The sequence below is a fragment of the Odontesthes bonariensis genome, chromosome 23 (genome assembly GCF_027942865.1).
Source record: "Odontesthes bonariensis isolate fOdoBon6 chromosome 23, fOdoBon6.hap1, whole genome shotgun sequence".
Classification (NCBI taxonomy): Eukaryota; Metazoa; Chordata; class Actinopteri; order Atheriniformes; family Atherinopsidae; genus Odontesthes; species Odontesthes bonariensis.
The window spans coordinates 18747481-18765909 of record NC_134528.1 but is presented as its reverse complement, the minus strand read 5'-3'; the positions used below and the strand labels follow the sequence as shown (position 1 = coordinate 18765909).

The 18429-nt window shown below is 42.2% G+C and overlaps 1 protein-coding gene across 1 annotated transcript; it reads right to left on the bottom strand.

Moving 5' to 3' along the window:
* Nucleotides 1–124: 124 nt before the first annotated feature.
* On the bottom strand, nt 125–17999 carry LOC142374206 (uncharacterized). The gene is made up of 12 exons (XM_075457751.1): nt 17581–17999; nt 16011–16874; nt 15633–15813; nt 14814–14953; nt 11063–11628; nt 10548–10821; nt 10229–10424; nt 8583–8767; nt 7207–7302; nt 6635–6799; nt 3856–3949; nt 125–2173 (listed from the first exon to the last, which is right to left on the bottom strand). Exons 2-12 carry the CDS (start codon nt 16831–16833, stop codon nt 2110–2112), a joined length of 2784 nt encoding a protein of 927 aa, XP_075313866.1. The 5' UTR covers nt 16834–16874; nt 17581–17999; the 3' UTR covers nt 125–2109.
* Between the last annotated feature and the right edge of the window lie 430 nt (nt 18000–18429).

Here is an 18429-nt window from a genome sequence, read left to right as displayed (position 1 = left end):
TAGAGAGAGAGAAAAAGAAAGCGCTTATATGCTCTACTTGCGCGTGCAATGTGACATTATGCAAAACCAGAAAGTTTAACCGAGTCTTTACAGAAAGGTCCTCAACTCTGCAGTCGGTGTTTAATCATAGATGTGTGCGAAGATGACAGATTATAACACATGAGAAAGGTTCACCGAAGCACAGCAACTACCAAGTGGTTTATCAGACAGGGGCGAAATGAACAAAACAGGGTTTTTTGTTGTTCTTTTTTCTAATGAAGCAAGAAAATATTCTTTGAGCTAATCTGGACAGGGTTAAAAAACAAAAACAACAAAAAAAAAAACTGTTACCGGTACATCCATCAAACCAGTTGAGAAGCAGACTGTGGAAGCAAGAAGGTGTCAGACAGAGCTGCGACAAGCAGTTGGTGGAATAACTGCACATTTGTGAAAAGAAGTTTATTTCAACATGCGCATGAACATTGGCAGAATTAACCCAAAAGCTTGTCATTCATGACTTGCGTAGAAGATAGCCTGTTTTTTCCCCCCAGTGTCTCGAGTTAATAGTTGTTCAGTGTGTGAGTTTCAGACGGTGAAATTGTCCCGCGTATGTTTCAGGCCTAATGAATAACTTCTACGAGTTCCTGTTTTCTCTTAATAATTTTATAACATTTCAATACTGCCAGTCTGCATCTGTGAATATGCAGGACAAAAAAAAAGCTTACATGGTGTCAACAGGAAGCTTCACACTAAACTGTGTTAACTCTGAATTTTCTTTTTTTATTTAAACATTGTAGCTTCTGCAGGACATTTCGTTCAAGAGTGAACACATTTGCATATTGGTGTGGAATTGCTCTTTTTTTCACCAACACAACATTTAGAATATAGATGTTTACAATAAAACACATTTAATTATCATTCACGAGAAAAATTAAAGGGGAAGCCCATTTTTACAGCAAACACCAAAAAGGCTTCATCTGTCTTAGCTTGTCTGCATTTACAAAGAATAAAAAAAAAAAAAAAAAAAAGAAGTTAGAGAGAAGCAACATCACTGCTGTTAACACACTGTTAAATTAGTTGGATTTCACGGGTTAAGTCTGCTTGACAAGAGGAAACGTCAACAAACATAGGGGAGGGGGGGGGGAATCTCACTGAGGTTATTTAAGCAAACAAATTGAATCCTGTGCAACTCATCAGATGAGAAGAGCAGCACGACGGGGCTGTGCAGTCCATGCAACCAGTGAGCAATCTTTTGAGAACAGGTGAAAGGCACAGGAGAGGCTTGTGTGGGCAAACCAAACACACGTAAAACAGAAAATAGCTGGAAATGCCAAGCAATCTCTCATTTCCAAGCACAAACATTCTTCATTTAAAGAAACTACTCCAGTTTTGCGCCTCCATTTTTCCTCAGGTTCAAATCAGGGTAAATGTAAACAGGTTTGCTTTAAGCAAGCACAAAGAAGTGGTTAAAAACAAATACGACAAGTTACAGTTACGTTCACATTTCAGGGACACTTGAGCCCTTTTGAGTGACTACAATCTAAAAATGGACAAAAAAAAAAAAAAACACACGGAGCAGGGAAACAAGCAGGCTTAAGATTAAACGTGAGCCGAACAAATATCTTAATCATAAAGCATGATGTTAAATCACTGCAGTACCAGCTGAGCGTCCTGCAAAAAAATCAAAGGCATGGTCAAATTTAAAGGCTTTATCCACAGTAACAACAAAAATGAGCATTTAGGACTCAAGTATTCAAAAAAAAAAAAAAAAAAAAAAATCTCCCTTACATCCTAATTATCCAAACAGGTAGTAACCAGCAATGTTCACAGGAAAAGGTTGTACCTCCATCCAAAATATCTTACTATGTTGGTGTCCACATTTCATGTCACTGGAGCCATGAAAGATGTCACAGTTTATCCAGCCGCACTCAATTACAAGTCACGTTCATCAGTGATCTTCCAAAAGACACAGAAGGACACCTCTGGTGGCAGTCGTGGCAGAACAGCCCCACAATCACTTATGTACACATCAAAAGAGCCTCCGATTATCCTCGTCTCTTCTTTGCTCAGCGGAATCTTCCCACACACGCAAGCGCTACCAGATGGAAGCACGTTGATTCAAATACTGGATTATAGATCAGACAGCCCCTCTGCGTGTTCACTCAGCTCCATGGTGGAATAGTCCAACGGACGCCTGAGAATGCGAACAACATAAAAAAAAAAAAAAAAGACACACAAACTTTAAAGCATTTATAATCTGCACACCGCAGTTACATGCCAGTTGCCAGGGCAACGCAACATGCACAACATGAGGATTGATCTTAATATTATCAACATCTGAATGAAGTGTAAATGACTTTGAGCAAAAACTTGAGAATGCATGACCGCTGTGCAGCTGAGCCAAAACATGGCACATCTTTTTGAAACCTTGAATATAGTTTAAAAAAAACCCAACTAATTAGCTGCAGGAACCATGAAGCTTTTTTCTATTCAATGTTGGTCTATTCAGTCATCTGCACGCTTTCATTCCATCCATCCATCAATCCATTTTCCGCCCCTTGTCAGGGTCCGTGTCACAGGGGCAACAGTCTAAGCAGATCCCCCGTACTTTCTTTGTCTCCGGCCACCACCACCGGGAGAGCAAAGAGTTGTTCCCAAGCCGACTGACGGATACAATCTGCCCAGCGGGTTCTGGGTCTGCCCCGAGGCCTCCTCCTGGTTCTACACTGGGAGTGCCTCAGAAGCTTTTGTCTCTCCAACTGTACAATTCAGTCTACTAAATTATCCACTTTATGTCACTAAAACTCCAGAAATGAATCTCCTTCCCTCTTTTTTTGTTATTTCAACCATTTTAACACTTACGTACTTTTTGAACTGCTCATCTTCCATGGTAAAAATCCTCAAACTGTTTGAATTCTTGCTCAGTGAAACGGGATAAGTTGATCAAAATTGATTGAGGGGGGGGGGCCCGCCTTGTGTGTGCTTGCAAACATCGAGCCAGCATCGTGGAAATAATCAACAGCGCCGTCGTTGCTCATCCGATTCCAGCTTGAGGTCCGTTAGGACACAGCGATGCAGAGCTGAGCGCCCTCCGTTCGGCACATGTGAATTACGAGGAGGAATGGCAGCGTCTTTTTTTTTTTTTTTTTTTTTTTTTTTTTTTAACGCCGATTACGCGTATTGTTTCGAGTGACCGTAATCGGGTCATCCACCATTTAGGGTTGCACTTTAAGGGCGGGAAAGCTTGGTGAGACGCAGTGAAGAACTAATGTTGAAAACTGAATCAACAGAGCATGAGATGTGCTGGCTTCTAAAAGAAGGTAAGCTAAAAGATGGATCGGAAACCTCATTTACCAGTGAGAGTGGCATCTTTCATTATGTGTTTTGCAGTTGAGTCGTCAAAAAGGTAATATTCCATATCATTTAAAAAATAATTCTTAATAATTAAAAAGTGAGTTTTAGGCTTCAGGAGTTTCACTTATATCAGAAGCGGGATGTCTTGGGTTGCCAAATTGAATTGTGGGTCTGTTGCTTTGCTTTGTTAACACATCTTGCAGCTGAACATTGGGTTCATACTTCCAACTTTTTGGGTAGCAGCACAGGCAACAAGCAACTGAAGCGAGTCGCTGTCGTTACCATAAACTGAGCTCAGTGAGCCGTTTCAATCCTCAGCTTGACATGATTTATGAGCCCTGTCCACAGGCTTCACTGTGTGATCATGAAGGAGAAGATCTCTTGCAAAAAGCAGACACAAATTGCAGCCGTGTCAGTTTAAAGATGGGATTTGAGAAATCTCATCAGTTCACATACTGAGTGCAAAAGAGAGAGAAAAAAAAAAAGAAAAAAAAAAGAGGGGAATAACTGAAGAGTCCTCACCTCCTTCTGTAGAAATATGTGAACGAAGCAGCACCTAATCCCAGCAGCAGGAGCACGGCTACTATCAGCCCAATCTGCAACCCCAGGGCAGAGGCTAGGGGAAAGTTAAACAAAGACCGAGTTACGCTTTCAGAAATGAAAAATAAAAACAGTACACATAAACACTATAACCTAATCACATGCTACAAATCGCACAAGCAGTTTTGTAGACAACAGCACAGCTGTTAGGTTGTCACAGGCCCACTGCGGATCAAACTGGGAAGAGTTCCTGAACAGTTGAAGGATGTAATACCGCTATTGTGAAAAACGAATATTTGTCTGAGCTCTGCACGTGTGCATTCATATGAAAATGTCATCACGCTGACCAAAGACAACTTCAAAAGCCACCGAAAACCGCAACGATGTGGCGGAATGTTACAGGACCCATCAAGAATGAGACTGCAGATTTTCATGTACTATGAGGAACAAACATGCTCACAAAAAGGGAACAAAAATAAAATGTTTAAGTTCATCTGTAATACGGATTGGTTGCAAGCACATCCGAAACAGGACTGACTTGGCTACCTGAGGCGTCACCTGGAAGGCAAAGATGATAAAGATAAGGTTTGAAGTTACATTTCAATTTCTGATGAAGAAACCAACATGATTAAATATGTTGTACATTTCCAGTTAGTCATGATATGTAGCCAACGTCTGGAATATATGTAGATGTTATATTAGTTTTATTATAGGAAAAAAACTATGCAGGCCAAAAGGGAGAAATTATTACGTTTGTGTTCTCTTCATGATTAATAACAAGTCAACAACTTCATCAATGCTGCCAAGCAAAGCAAGCAGGACTGAAAAAGAGAGCCAATCACGGTTACAGCTACTCTGCCTCTGTCGACCATCCTGTTCTTTTGTTGTCGTTGGGCTTTTTTTTTTTGAGCTCTCTCAACAGTTAAATCCAATCTGATGATCGTGCCGTCACCTCTCCATCCTCACTTTCTCCAGCAGCATTTTTTTTTTTTTAAAGTGCAACAATCTAAATCTTTTTTTTCCCTTTTCTAAATTCTTTTAATCAACCTACCTTCATCTTATGCTTGGCCTCTTAGTTGTCTCAGTGTGAAGCAGACGCAATTTATTCCAGTTTTTAACTCTCAGTTCACTGAACATACACTGAATTATTTATTTTTTTCAGACTACGCTCGCTTCATACACAGTTTGTGTAGCAGACTTGCAGGGCAACATCCTCACCTCGCCTGTGTTAACTGAATTTGTTCCCTTTGTACTTGAAAAAGGTGCTTCTTTTTTTTCTTTTCTTTACAGGATTGCATTCATCACTTTGAATATGGTAATGACAGGTCACACATAAGGAGCTGCAAGTGCTACAACTGGGATTCATTTCAAACACTTTGAAAGTTCAGCTTCAATAAACAGTGATGAAAATTATTCGTCTTGGTTTCCAATTCAACTTTTGTTTTTTCTCAATATTCTATTTCCCCCCGGCCCACCCAGAACACCTCATTTAATGGTGTAAGAATGTATAAATGACATGACACACAGTGTTGTGCAGTTTTCATCAACACGATGTCAGCTCTGTGAGCAAACCGGCTGCCCTTAGACATTCCTGGGGTGATTTTTTTCATCTTTTCTTTTAAACACATCATCAGTAAAAGAAATAAAACATAAATGCCACAGAGACATGGATTAAAGTTTAATGTGCAAAAATCTTCCCCCAGTTGGATAAAATAACAGCACCAGTGGAAAAACGACTAAGCCTGTGAGATTTATAACAGGGTTACACGTTAAAATCTAAACAGATTAAGAGTTTTCGTTTCCCAAATAGGTATTAAATTAGGCTCGAATGCGAGCTCTTGTCAATACTGAAGAAAAACGGATGCACTTGAAATGCATTCTACGCGAGTCTGAACAGTCCATTCTCCAGCATGCATTTACCATGTTGAACCTGAACACTTAGGAAGGATTGGTGTCTTGTGCATCGTGTGTTGGCAGGTGCTACTCAATCCATCTAAGATTCCATCTAAGATTCCATCTAAGATTCCATCTAAGATTCCATCTAAGATTCCATCTAAGATTCTTCGCCTAACACAGCTGTCAAATGCTTGCCTTTCAGCCTTTGTCTGTTTCTCAATGAACTAGTTTAAAGCTGGCGTTATACGGTGCTGTGTCATTTACGGGATTTCTTTAACTTTATAAAACATCCTGGGTCTCTGTGCCTTCTTTTTTGAGTATCCTGTTAAAACCTTTAAAAACAGAGGTACAGTACAACATACAGTAGCAGAAGGGGAGACACACACACTTGAAAAGGCTTTGCAAGTCACAGAGTCAACTCGGAAAAGCTGTAATAACTGTATTTACCGCACGAAAGATGTCGGTTAAGAAATGTTATCTGTGAGAAAGTGAATAAACAGGAAGACGTTTTCAATGACCTGCAGTGTGCTTTGTGATGGAAAATCTTCATTATAATGTGTCTTAACTTCAGAATAAAACACACAGGGAGCATGTGTGTATGTGGGAATAAAGCTTCACACTGCACAGGTAGACTCAACTGATGATGATAATAATGTCTGACTAATCTACTTTTATCCAAGAAAACTTTAACTACGTGTATATTTCAGTTCTTATTAAATTAGTCGTCTGATTAAAGATCCAACATGCTGATGCTGACTGATACCCAATGGATAATGATAATGAATAAGGTATGACACCGTATCATAAAAACAAACCAAGTGCGTCACCCTGGGGAGCTGGAGATATTCAACAAGAAACGTCTAACCTGTGCCTGTATAACGGCCAGTGGTGGGAGAGGAACAGGCGTCTGCCTGAGCAGGCGAAGGATTCTCGTGCGATGTCTGGAGGATGAGGGTCTTCTGATGGTCCGACAGCGCCTGGATGTTCCCCCACACTCGCAGCCACCCGGACATGCAAGAAAAGTTGGCCCCTTGAAAAGGAACATGCAGACAAATGCTTAAATGTAACTTCTAAGGACATGATCTCATTTGGCTGAAATACATTTTCTTAAAGATGTAAACTTACAACTAATGGCACAATTCACAGTATATGAAGAATGCAGGAAGGGACAGTGAATGAAGAAATGTTACATCTGAGTCTATCTATAGGATATGCTTCTCTAATTTGAAGTGGTTGCTGGGGTTGCTATGGCATCACTACTTAGTGATGGTCAACTTTTGGGAGTTGCTACATTATTAATGAATTTGAGCCGTCTGTTTATACATTCAGGCAGCTTATTTAAAATGTACCTGCCCTGAGATATAATGATGTGCTCATGGTAGCGATGTCGAAGGTCTGTTGTCTTAGACGAAAAAAAAATAATTGAAAGTGCCTCACCTTGAAGATACAATGCTGAAATGCCACAGTGACACCTCTGCTCCAAGTAGTCAGCCACCTCTGCTACTTTTCTCCCATGAATTAAACTATTGCAATCTGGAGCAAACAGAAACAACTCACAGCTGTTATTGTATGTTAAAATAAAAAAGCTTGGACTAAAAATTTCAAACCTTTGGATAGACTAATTTACCCAAAAAATAATTACATTTTTTTTCCCCTTGATTTCCAGTTTTTAATAATTGCAAAAAAAAAAAAAAAAAAATCTAACACACTTTTGTTTAGCAGATCAAAGTTGTGAGCAGTCCAGGGACAAAACATTTAATGTGTGAATAAACAGCAACTAGCGATGAAGAAAGGCTAACGCTGGGGAGCGAAAAAAACAAATCATGTAGTTAAAGGTCAAACGCAGCCGTCTCTGGTGTCAATATTTAAACCTGTATGATGAGAAAGGTAAAAATGCATTCGAATGAAATTAGAGATGTAATTAAAACTGTGCTCCTCATTTGTTAATGATATGGGAGCAAAATCTCTAGCTGGTAAGGCAGAAATTTAAAATACACGGCGTCGCGAAGGTGGTCATATGGCCATAAAGAAGACTGCGAAAACAGGAAACGGTTCAGGTAAAGTATCGATGTAAAAAAACGCCTCAGAAAACTTAAATTGGGACTGGCTAACTGATGGAATTTTTTTATCAATCATTTTTTCCCCACCACTGATTATGTAAACATTGCAACATTGCCCTGGGGGTTTTGTACATAGAAAAAAAGCATGTTTACATGACTCGACCACTGTGCACCAGGACTCAGCTCATTTAAAACCAGACCACGTTAACTTTTCATTATGTAATACCGTATCAGTCTGGTATCAATTGTTAACTGCAGGAAAAAAAATAGATCCAGTTTTACCTGGTTCAGTTTCAGACATGGGGTGGGTGAAGCCATTGGAATTGTTGTTCTGAAGTGCTAACGATCAGTCAAATATTTTCTGATTATGCGCACGGTACTTCTTGGAGCTTTAGGAGAAAGAAACATGACCTTCTTTCAGCTCTTGAGAGACGTTTCACCTCTCGGGGAAGAGGCGTTTCATCTCTGAGATGAAAAGTGCTCAAGACACAAGCTTGCTAGGAAGCCTCTTAGATGAGAAGTGAAACAAGTTCAGAAAGAAAAAGAGAGGTTCGTCTGCTTTCTGGTTTGGGACGCAGGAGTTCCAATCATCTGCATGACGGAGAATTTGCACAAATTCCCCAACTATGTGAGAGGTTTTTTTTCTTTTGTCAAAATAGAGCAGCCTTTGTTCATATTGTCCAAAACTCAGGGAGCTTTACCATTCGTGACGCACATCTATGATGATCTGTGATAAATGTCATGATGCCTTACCTCCAGACTGCTCTTGCCAGTCTTTGGACAGGGGTCCGAGGCAAAGATCGATTTGACTTGAGAAGGCCGAGCTCGGACAGAGGTTGGTGCTGTGAGGTGTGGGAGACGAACTTGTCCAGGAGGACGGGCTCCTAACCTCGCAGCATGAACACCGGCTGAGAGAGACAGGACCATCTCCCACTGACCTGCACAAACAGTCACACGGGAGCGATGGTGGTAATAAAGTCAAAGAAAAACTCTACCACCGAGATTTACGTATCATTATACAGTAATACATATAGTGACAATGGCCACATGTCATGTCTGACTACATTAGTCACTCACTTTACTACTCAATGCACGCCTCCATATGTTGTATAACTGTATAATGTTGGGCCCGTACGACAATTAGTCTAATCCTAAATTCAGGGACTCTGAACATGCACGTGGTTCTTAAGTTACATGATACAGAGAGACGTCTTTGTTAGCCTGTCTTTGCAAATATAAATGGCTGTCATTGTTCATAATGATGCAAACTTCTGTTGCAGGGCAACACTCATTCAGCGACATAACGAATGGGCGACCGAGTGTGTGAGCACTCAACTTGAAACTAAAAATGCGCGTCAAGTGGCGCAGAGCAGGTGTGTAAATGAACTCAGCTAACGCCATTTTCCTTGAATCTTTGATTTGGCTACAACAGTAAACAGAACACTTTAACGCTGCGCTCTCTTTCTAATGTTCCTCAAACGATTTTAGTCAGGAACAGTTTTTGCAGCGTGGCAGGGCACATTCCTCCGCCACCAGGGAATACCATTAGTAGAAAGGTATGTACGTTGTCTGCAACAATGTTAAAGTAACATCCATATTTATGCCAAGAGCCAAGGTTTACCAGCTGAACTCTGCCAAAATCATCCCGCCGCCTCTGTTGGCTTGCCTAGTTTGCACAGTTCATCCTGCTGACATCTCTTCCAAGTAAACAACACACAAGCACCAAATCCACCACATGACAGGAAACAAATATGATTCATCAGACCAGGCCACTGTCTTTCATTGCTCTCTGGTCCAGTTCTGACGCCGACATGCCCATTGTAGACTCTTTTGGTGGTGGACAGTTGTCATTATTGAGTCTCCCGATAGGTCTTCTAACAGGCTTTTCTTCCAAACCTAAAAGCCATTTCTTACTAACATAAACACGATTATCAATGCCATACCAATAAGATAATCAATGCCATTTAGTGGTTTTAATACTGCGTCTTTAAACGGAGAAAAAAGCTAAGTGAAAGCACTTAACCTTTACTAAGGTCTATCTGAAGGCACCCTCTGATGAGCATCTTACTGGATCCATAAAATGATAAAAGAAATAATGGAGTAGGAGCCAAAGCCAGTTAATTCAACTATGATAATTTAATCTTTTTCGACGCTTCCCTATATTAAGATGGTTATCCCAGGCAAAGCAGATTTCTAACTTGTGTTAAAAGTGAATCAGTTGTGATGCCAATCCTTGAAAGGAACCAAGATCTTACATCTAAATATCCATTAAGTCAAAATCTTTTACTCTGGAAGTATTAATAAATTAAAATATCAGTATGTTGCTTTCAACACATTTCATCTGTCACTGAGTGAATCAGTTAAAGCACATCATGATGTTTGGCACGGTGTGTTTTTACCTAAGAGCTGGCATGACATGTCTCCCTCTGGTGGTGGACAGAGAGGAAAGCAGCTGTTGGTTTTCACTGAACACCAGAACATCTCTGAGGCTAGAGTTGGTCAGTGCGGTGCCAGCCCTGCAGACACTGAACAGGTCATAGCACAGGACCACTGCACCTCGGGCAGGCACCGTGGAGCCCGCCGGGAAGGTTTGATCTATGCAAGGGAGAGAGGAAAGTAGAGCACAAAGTAAGGACAAGAGAATAGAAGAAGGCAAGGTGTAAGCAGGATGTAGAAAATATTTGGTCCCTCTGCTGCCAGGTCTTGCACTTCCCTCACCTGCTCCGGTGACATTTCCAACTATGTAAAACCCATCATGGTCAAGAGATCCAGTCAAAGGAAGTGCAAAGACTGTCCCACTGCGCCCCTGGTCAAACACAGAGAGGACTAAGCCCTGCAGGTCTGTCATGGGTGGCCCGCGCAGTTCCACGAAGGCCCTCTGCTGGCTGTGATTGGTCCAGTAGCCAGTAGCCACCTCACTGATGACAACACCTTCAGGGGCTGGAGGAGGGCGAGGGCAGCTGTTTTCCCTCAGAGGGGTGGGTGGAGCCACCTACAGTGATCGTTATAAGTCTTATGTTTAGAACTTGAACAAGTTTTAAAATGATTGTGATGTACTGCATAGAATTATTTAAAAAAAAACAAAAAACATAACAAATCCCTACTGCTGTATCAAGTTTTGGGCTCAAGAAGATGAGAAAATGCTCCTGAATACTGACCCATTAATTTGACTGCTAATAGCTTTATCAATTAGAAATAAAGACTTAATCTTCTTTGTACTCCTTTGTACTTACAGAAAAAGCAGACAGGTCAAAGGGGTATAGGCCTCTACAGCGGCTGAGAGCTTCATCACCAGGCAGGACCTCTGGGTCTTCCAGCAATGGCAGCTGTCCTGGAGTCAGAGCTTTACTCAGCTCCTGTGCCTCCTTATCGGATCCCCTCTGTCGGTACACGACTGCATCCAACAGGCCTTTAGTAGGGATACCCCTTTGGGTAGCCGACGGTGGGCCAAAAGGACTGCGGTAAAGCGCCACAGCATCTGGTCCATTCTGGATGGTGTTGGGAGGCAGACGAAGTGACGGAGCTGGCACCAACCTGTCACTGCCCAGCAGAAAATAACCTTTGGCAGTGGTGAAGTGTCCGCTCAGGCTGATCTCCCGGTAGGGTTTGTTGTTGTGCGCACTGAACAGCAGAATCCAGATTCCCTGCAAGGAGACTCTGCGACCTGATGGATGCCAAAGCTCGATGTACTCTCCATCCTCAGCTGCACCGGGCGTATCGGTATTCAGCTCATTGATTAGGAAGTCACCATTTCCCCAGGGTGGGAGGTGAGGTGGTGAATCGGTTCCTCCTGGAATCACTAAAAAGCATAACAGGAAAAAATTAATGGGTACAGAATGGGTAAAGAAAACTGAAATGAAATTAACTAAATATAACAAACATACATACACTTGATAATGTCTATTAGAAAATACTGTGGGATTCTCTCATACCATCCATCCATTTTCTATACAAGCCTAATCCATTTCAGGGTTGCGGGTGGACAGGTCGCCAGTCCATCACATGGCCACACAGAGACAAACTAAACAAACAACCGTGCACGCTAACAATCACTCCTAGGGACAATTTAGAGTCACCAATTAACCTGACATGCATGTTTTTGGATGGCGGGAGGAAGCCGGAGTACCCGGAGAGAACCCACACATACATGGGGAAAGGCCCCACCTTGGATTTGAACCAGGAACCCTCTTGTTGTGCAAGTGCAGCCCCTTTCTCATGCCATATGATGGGAAATTACACAAAGAAAACAATAAATGTAAAATTTGGGAAAATTTTGTCAGACTTATGAACTCTAATGAGTTAGAGCTGCATCATATTCCTGTTTATCAAGCTGCACTGGATTGATGTAAAAAATGTCAAACTTTCAACGTGGCATCCTGAATCACCAGTGATTTGTTTTCAGTTTGTTTAAGTGAACAGTTTAAACTGCTAAGTGTGCTGTAACCTTTTCACAAGACTGAAAAAAAGTTTGCAGGAAATTAAGGGGAATGAAAGGGTGACACAATCATTTAAAATCGACCACATCATGAGCCAAAAGATTATATGAAAAAGAGGTTGTGAAACTTAAAGTAGCATTTTCCATTTATTTCATACATTTACTAGCCTGGGAATTCCCATGCTGCTTTGCGCGCGATATCATTCACACTGCAAAGGCAGCCTGGAAACCACTGCCCTTATTTTTGCCTGAGTTAGGGAACCAATCACAGAACGGGGGGGGGGCAGCAAGACTATGACGACGTCTATGCGCGACACCGAAGCTTGTAGAGTGTTAATCCAACATGGCAGCGGACACAACGTTACCGTTCGATGCAGCCTTAGAAAGTGTTTTAAGTAGCTTAGAGCGCAAGTTTACTTTTAAAAAAGAGCAACGCGTCTTTTTCTTCCTCGTCGAATTTCTGTCACTCTACAAGTGACACAATTGGCTATGAATCGCGCGCAAAGCAGCATGGGAAGAACCAGATGCCATTTGATAGACATTCGTAGCGCCCAATAAACGGCTCTAGGCATTCGTAAACCACGCCTCAAATACGAGAAAATGCACACCTAGTTCCCAGAACACCATCTCATCGAGATGTGGACGCGTCAGCCAGGCTATACATTTACTGCAATGACACTAAATCGGAGGGGAAGTAGATGGGAACGTGTTCTCACTGAACAACTAAAGAGCTGATTGCAGATATTGGAAGGTATCATGCTATGAAGTGGAGCCTTCTTAAAAAAAAAAAATCACAGGGAATACAAGGGAGAAGGTTAGCAGAAACAAACAACCCCTGGTTCACTCCACCCTGGAGGTCACATGAGCAGCGTTCCACTGCAGGAACTCAAGGACAGCAAAAGATGGTGTGAAGGATGATAGGAAAAGAGTAGTGCAAGTCAGAAAACACAGCAACACATTTCCCACAGTGGTAAAACACCCCTGTGGACACTGTGGTTAGGGCACAGCAGCATTTTCATCTCCTGCTGGATAAGAGCACCATGTCTGCATTGCTTTCCCAACTGGACATATACACACACCCTACAGAACAAGAGAGGATAGCCAGGGGTTAAAATCATCCGGATCGTGGCCTGTTTTCTGTGTTTCCATCAGGAAGATTACAGCCTGAGGACCAACATGGCGAGGCTTAAAAGGAGCTTCTTCCCACAGGCCATCCGGGTGCTCAATGAGAACACTGCTTGGGGCTGTCCTCTCTTCTCTCCATCAGTTATAATTACATGTCAGACTCCAATTCCTGCCTTCCAAACCCTTTCCAAGTCCAACCTAAAACCAAGTCTCAACTCTTAAAGAGCTCATTAAAGATTTGTCGGAAAGTGAAGCCTGACCAAAATGTACTTAATTCAAACTGGTACAAGAGAGACGTCTACGGAGCCACCGCTTGCTTTCCTGCTAAATCTGACCGTTTATGTATAAATAAACAGTAAATATATAAAAGTCTGTTTAAAAGTTTGTCTCTGTAGGAGTATTGCTGATAAAAGCTGAATGTCTCGTGTTTTGAATTCCACTCCATGAGTTGTTGTTGTTTTTTTTTTTTTTTAACAGTCTTATCCCAGTGCATCTTGGAGCAAAGCTATCAGTCCATGCCTAGTATGACATCAATATAGATCGGTATAAGACTGAACCAAAAAGGTGTATGAATCCAACTCAGACACTGAACTATGCAACCAATGAGCTATAATAAAGTCTTCGTACATATTCAACAGATCTTGAAGTTAAAAATGTGTTTTTCTTCTTAAGAAAAAGGCATTTGAGATTAAAATCTCACTACATGGATCTCTTCTGGAGCCTTTGGTCAGATTAAATCATCTTCATAAGGGTGAAACTTTTCCGAACTAGATCTTACTTTGATTTGTCTGCAATGAAAGTAAAACATAAAGAGCATGATCAAACAAAAGATCAAATTCCACTTTAAGAATCAAAAGTTAAAAGCAGGTATGTAGAAGAAGAAAAAATACGAACAGGGAAACAAACAGCTTGCATAGAGAGAACGTAAATAGGCCAATAATAAAAAAATATTATATCACAAACTTAAAGCAGCTTTATGTAGTTTCAATGGGAATATTATTCCACGTTGCATGTAGGAACTGTAATAATATATCAAATGGTACTTATTTGTGTCAGAGTACATGGAATGGGTGCAACAAGAGCTGAAACTCAGGGCTGCAGGAGCAAGATCATCCCATCATGAGTAGCTAAACACTTCCCTCTGTTGGGTCCCAATCTTGACCTGGACTCAGATGTTATTGCCGAGTATTTCAAATGTTTGAGCACCACAACAGACAGCCATCTAGCTCCATTCCATTTAAGAAACACCTCTACAGTTGCCGGCCCCCGAAAAATACGAAGCTCACTTTCTAGCTCTCTAAATGGAGCACAACAAGCCAGGAGAACATTTTAATTCACTCGAGATGCCCTCTAAACATGGGCAAAGGCATGTTGCGTCAGGCCTAAATGTATTAGTAATGCATGAAGAAAATCCAAACACTTACCAATGCTGTGAGGGCAGATCTTTGGCCAGGGGCACTGGTTGGGCTGTCCGGGAGTTTGTGGGGCCTCCCAGAACATACCAGGATCTCTACTCCAGGTAGCCACACCGCAGCGACTGAGATAGAAGCCTCCCTCTCTCAAACTGACGATATAATTAAATCATTAAAAAAAAAACAATGGCAATGAAGTGACTCTTATTGTGATTAAAAGAGATGTATATTAGATATGGTTTAGTGGAGGATGGCACATTCAATTTTTTGCACAATGGAAAAACTAATTTAAATGTCATGCTGTCCAATAGCAATATCTTTTAAATAGATATATACCAATTCAAATTCTCAGTGATTGTTTTCGGTGTGGCTTCGTGTCAGCATCACGTCGGCACATCAGCATGTGGAAAGCACCTTTGCACTGAAGCACAGCCGCCCGGGGGCGCGCAAAGCTGAGGACATTTTTCCAGGAGGGGTGTTCGTGGAACTTGGTTGTCGAATTCAAGTGCAAACATTATTGAAGTGTGTGCGAGTTAGCGTGAGTAAGAGACTATTTTTGACTCCTGCTAAACTGTGATGACACTGCGAACCAAAGAGGAACTGAAGTCATATGCTGACCACGTCCTTCCATTTGAAAAGCACACTTAACTTGTTGCATCGCTCAACACTTGAAACCATAGAATAAAAAACAATGACTGAACATTGCCTATACTTTTGAGAGTCATACAAAAAACACATTAACCAAAAAAGGAGCTCGTTATTTTGAATATACGTCATACAACTTGGGTAGTTTTGCTTTCAAAAGAGTTTGTAACTATCAAAATTTCTTGCCTGGTACTAAGCTGGTATGGCTGCCTGCCTGGGATGAGAGTCTCTGTGAGATTGGCACTTGGCTTGTTTCCAGGTCCAGCAAACACAAATGCATCTAGAGGCTGTATCTGGCTCAGTGGACTCCCCACCGGGAAGTCTGTAGCTCTGCCACTGTAAATGGCCACTGCGCCAGACTCATCTCCTGAGAGGAAACCGCAACAGGAACAAAGTATTTATAATGAAATTATTCAGTAAATGGAATAAAATCAACTAAAGCACAAAGCAGTCCTCCTTTGCTTCCAAACTGAAAACCTACAAAGCTGACGCAAACTAAATATAATTCAGTACTTAATTTCAAGTGTAGGGCACATAACACTATTCAGAGCACTGAGAACTGACCTTTCATGTATTTCTTCTCTATGGTCACAGAAATCAGTCCATTTCTGGAGGGGTCCACATCCACACTGACACTGACCCTATCCGTTTTCCCATCCAACACTACCAGCACTACAGGACCTGCAGCTGGAGCCTCCCTGGTCAGTTCCACAAACCCGTCCACCTGTCCTCCACCCAGCTTCAGCTCAGTAATCAGAGGAATGTTTGGTGCAGAGGCAGGCGGAGTGCAGTTGTTCCGCTGACCCGGGGAAGGCGAGGACACCCGAAAGCCCCACTGATCTTCAGAGAGAAGGCACCTCTCGATGGACTCGTCCCCCTCAAGTGCCGCTTCGTCCTCAACAAAGGCTGGCTCCCCTGGCGTCAGAATTTCAGCCAGGAACTCTGCGCCTCCAGTGCGGCGAGTCATGTAGACGACAGCATCCACAAGCCCAACAGCGGTGACGTTCATCTTTTCGCTGTAGCGGGCAGCAGATGTGTGGTAGAGGACGACTGCGTCTGGGCCGTTCTGGACTGTGTTTGGAGGCAGAAGGATGGCCGGTTTGGGGAGCATGTCCACCGAGCCCACCAAGAAGAAACCTCTGTCATCTGTAGTGTGGCCCTTGAGGTCCAGCACCTTGTAGGCTATATTTCCATTGCCATTATAGAACACGAGGGTGTAGCCATCCAGGGAGGCCCGCTGTCCACTGGTGTGATACAACTCCACAAACTCAGTCGTGTCCAGTCTTGGGTTGTCGGCATTGATCTCACTGATAATGAGGCAGGGGTCACCGCTGACCGCCCCCACCAGGCAGAGATAGATGGCACAGGCTAAACCGACTAGCATCATTTACAGCTTCTTTCGAAATGCTTCAACAGCAGGGGCAAGTTCTGCAAGAAAAACCACCAGTTGCATTACTCAGCAAATAAAATAACTCAGTGAGTAAACTCCAATAAAATTATTCAAATCAACGGGCCACCATAAAAAGGATGATGAATGCTGTATAAAAGGGTTGTTCCCAGTAATCTAATTTCATTTCTAACCACTCGTACAGCGGACTTATGAGTAGAAACCTCATAATATCATGAATGGGTCCTCTATGGGTCTATTTTTTGTTCATGGTGACATTGGGAATGCACGTCTTCTGCATGAGTCATGACATGTTGCGAAACTCACTGGCAAGCAGATGGAAACTTCGCATGAATAAAAGCTTTGGGTGCGATTGGATAGGATTAAACAACTTAATGGACACACAGCCTGAGATAAATCCCAACGATATATTTGAAAAGGTTAGTTTAGCGTGGTATGATGCAATTTGAAAATCCCAAGTGCTTTCAAAATCCCTCGAAATCTTCACAGCAGCAACGTTAACTATAAAAAAATGTGTCTTCAAGTGGCTACACTGGTTTGCACGACAGTTCCTCTAAATATGGGGGGGGGGCTGTAGTTTTTAATTCTGCCCCGAAATCATCTCCCATCTTCGACAATTATTCCAGTCACGGTTAGGCAGCTATGCCTGCATCTTTCCGTCGAAAAAAGGCTGTCAATCTGCTTTCTAGTGCTCAACACAAGGTCCCAAAAGGCGACGCAACTTACCCTGTTTTCTCGGTTGCTGTGGCTCAAGTATCGCTTGTTGGGCTGTCGCAACTTTTCAGCTGAATGTAAAATCGTCACCAGCTTGGAATATGATTAGTAAAGTTTGTTTTTTGTCCTCCGCCGCTCCCGTCATTCACAAAGCGGCACTTTCTCTCTCCCCCCCCTGTACTGTGGGCGGTCATTGGCTGAGGGGGATGATGCCTGCCTGGGAATAGATCTTTTTTCTTCTTCGTTTTCTGCGGCTCAGTTCAAAATCCAGCCATCATCCACTGCTCAAGCGAGAACCAACAACGCAACGAACAGCAGCAAGAGCAAAAGGCTGGCTAAACTTCACCGACAATGTGTCTAAACCATGGAAATGTGCTGTTTGCTCATCTCCATAATATTTCCGCGAATGTATCTCAAGACGCCTTCAAAGACCTGAAGGGGGCCCCTGACCCCAAAGGAGAGCGGGTTCAGTAACACTTCAAACCCAAAGCCAAAGCTCCGCCCTACATCAGGCTGCAGCCTCTGTTCCGGTCAAATGTGCCATTGGTGAGACTAATTAAATGTGACCTTGATACATATGTTTAAAGCGACCTATGGGGCACAGTCCAAGATTAACAGGTAATTTATATAGCTTGAAGCAAAAGAAGCCCCTAGTTCAACAGGATTAAGTAAACTTCTTTGGGAAATTCTAGCAGCAACCAATAGAATAATATAATATGTCTAATACTGACAAAACTTTTTTTTGTGAATAAGGTTCTGTACAGAAATATGTCATTTATTGGGCTTCAGGTGTTTTTTCACTTTTAAATAACTGTAACATGTTTTTTTTCCCTACTACTCCTCAAAACATTAATGTATTCA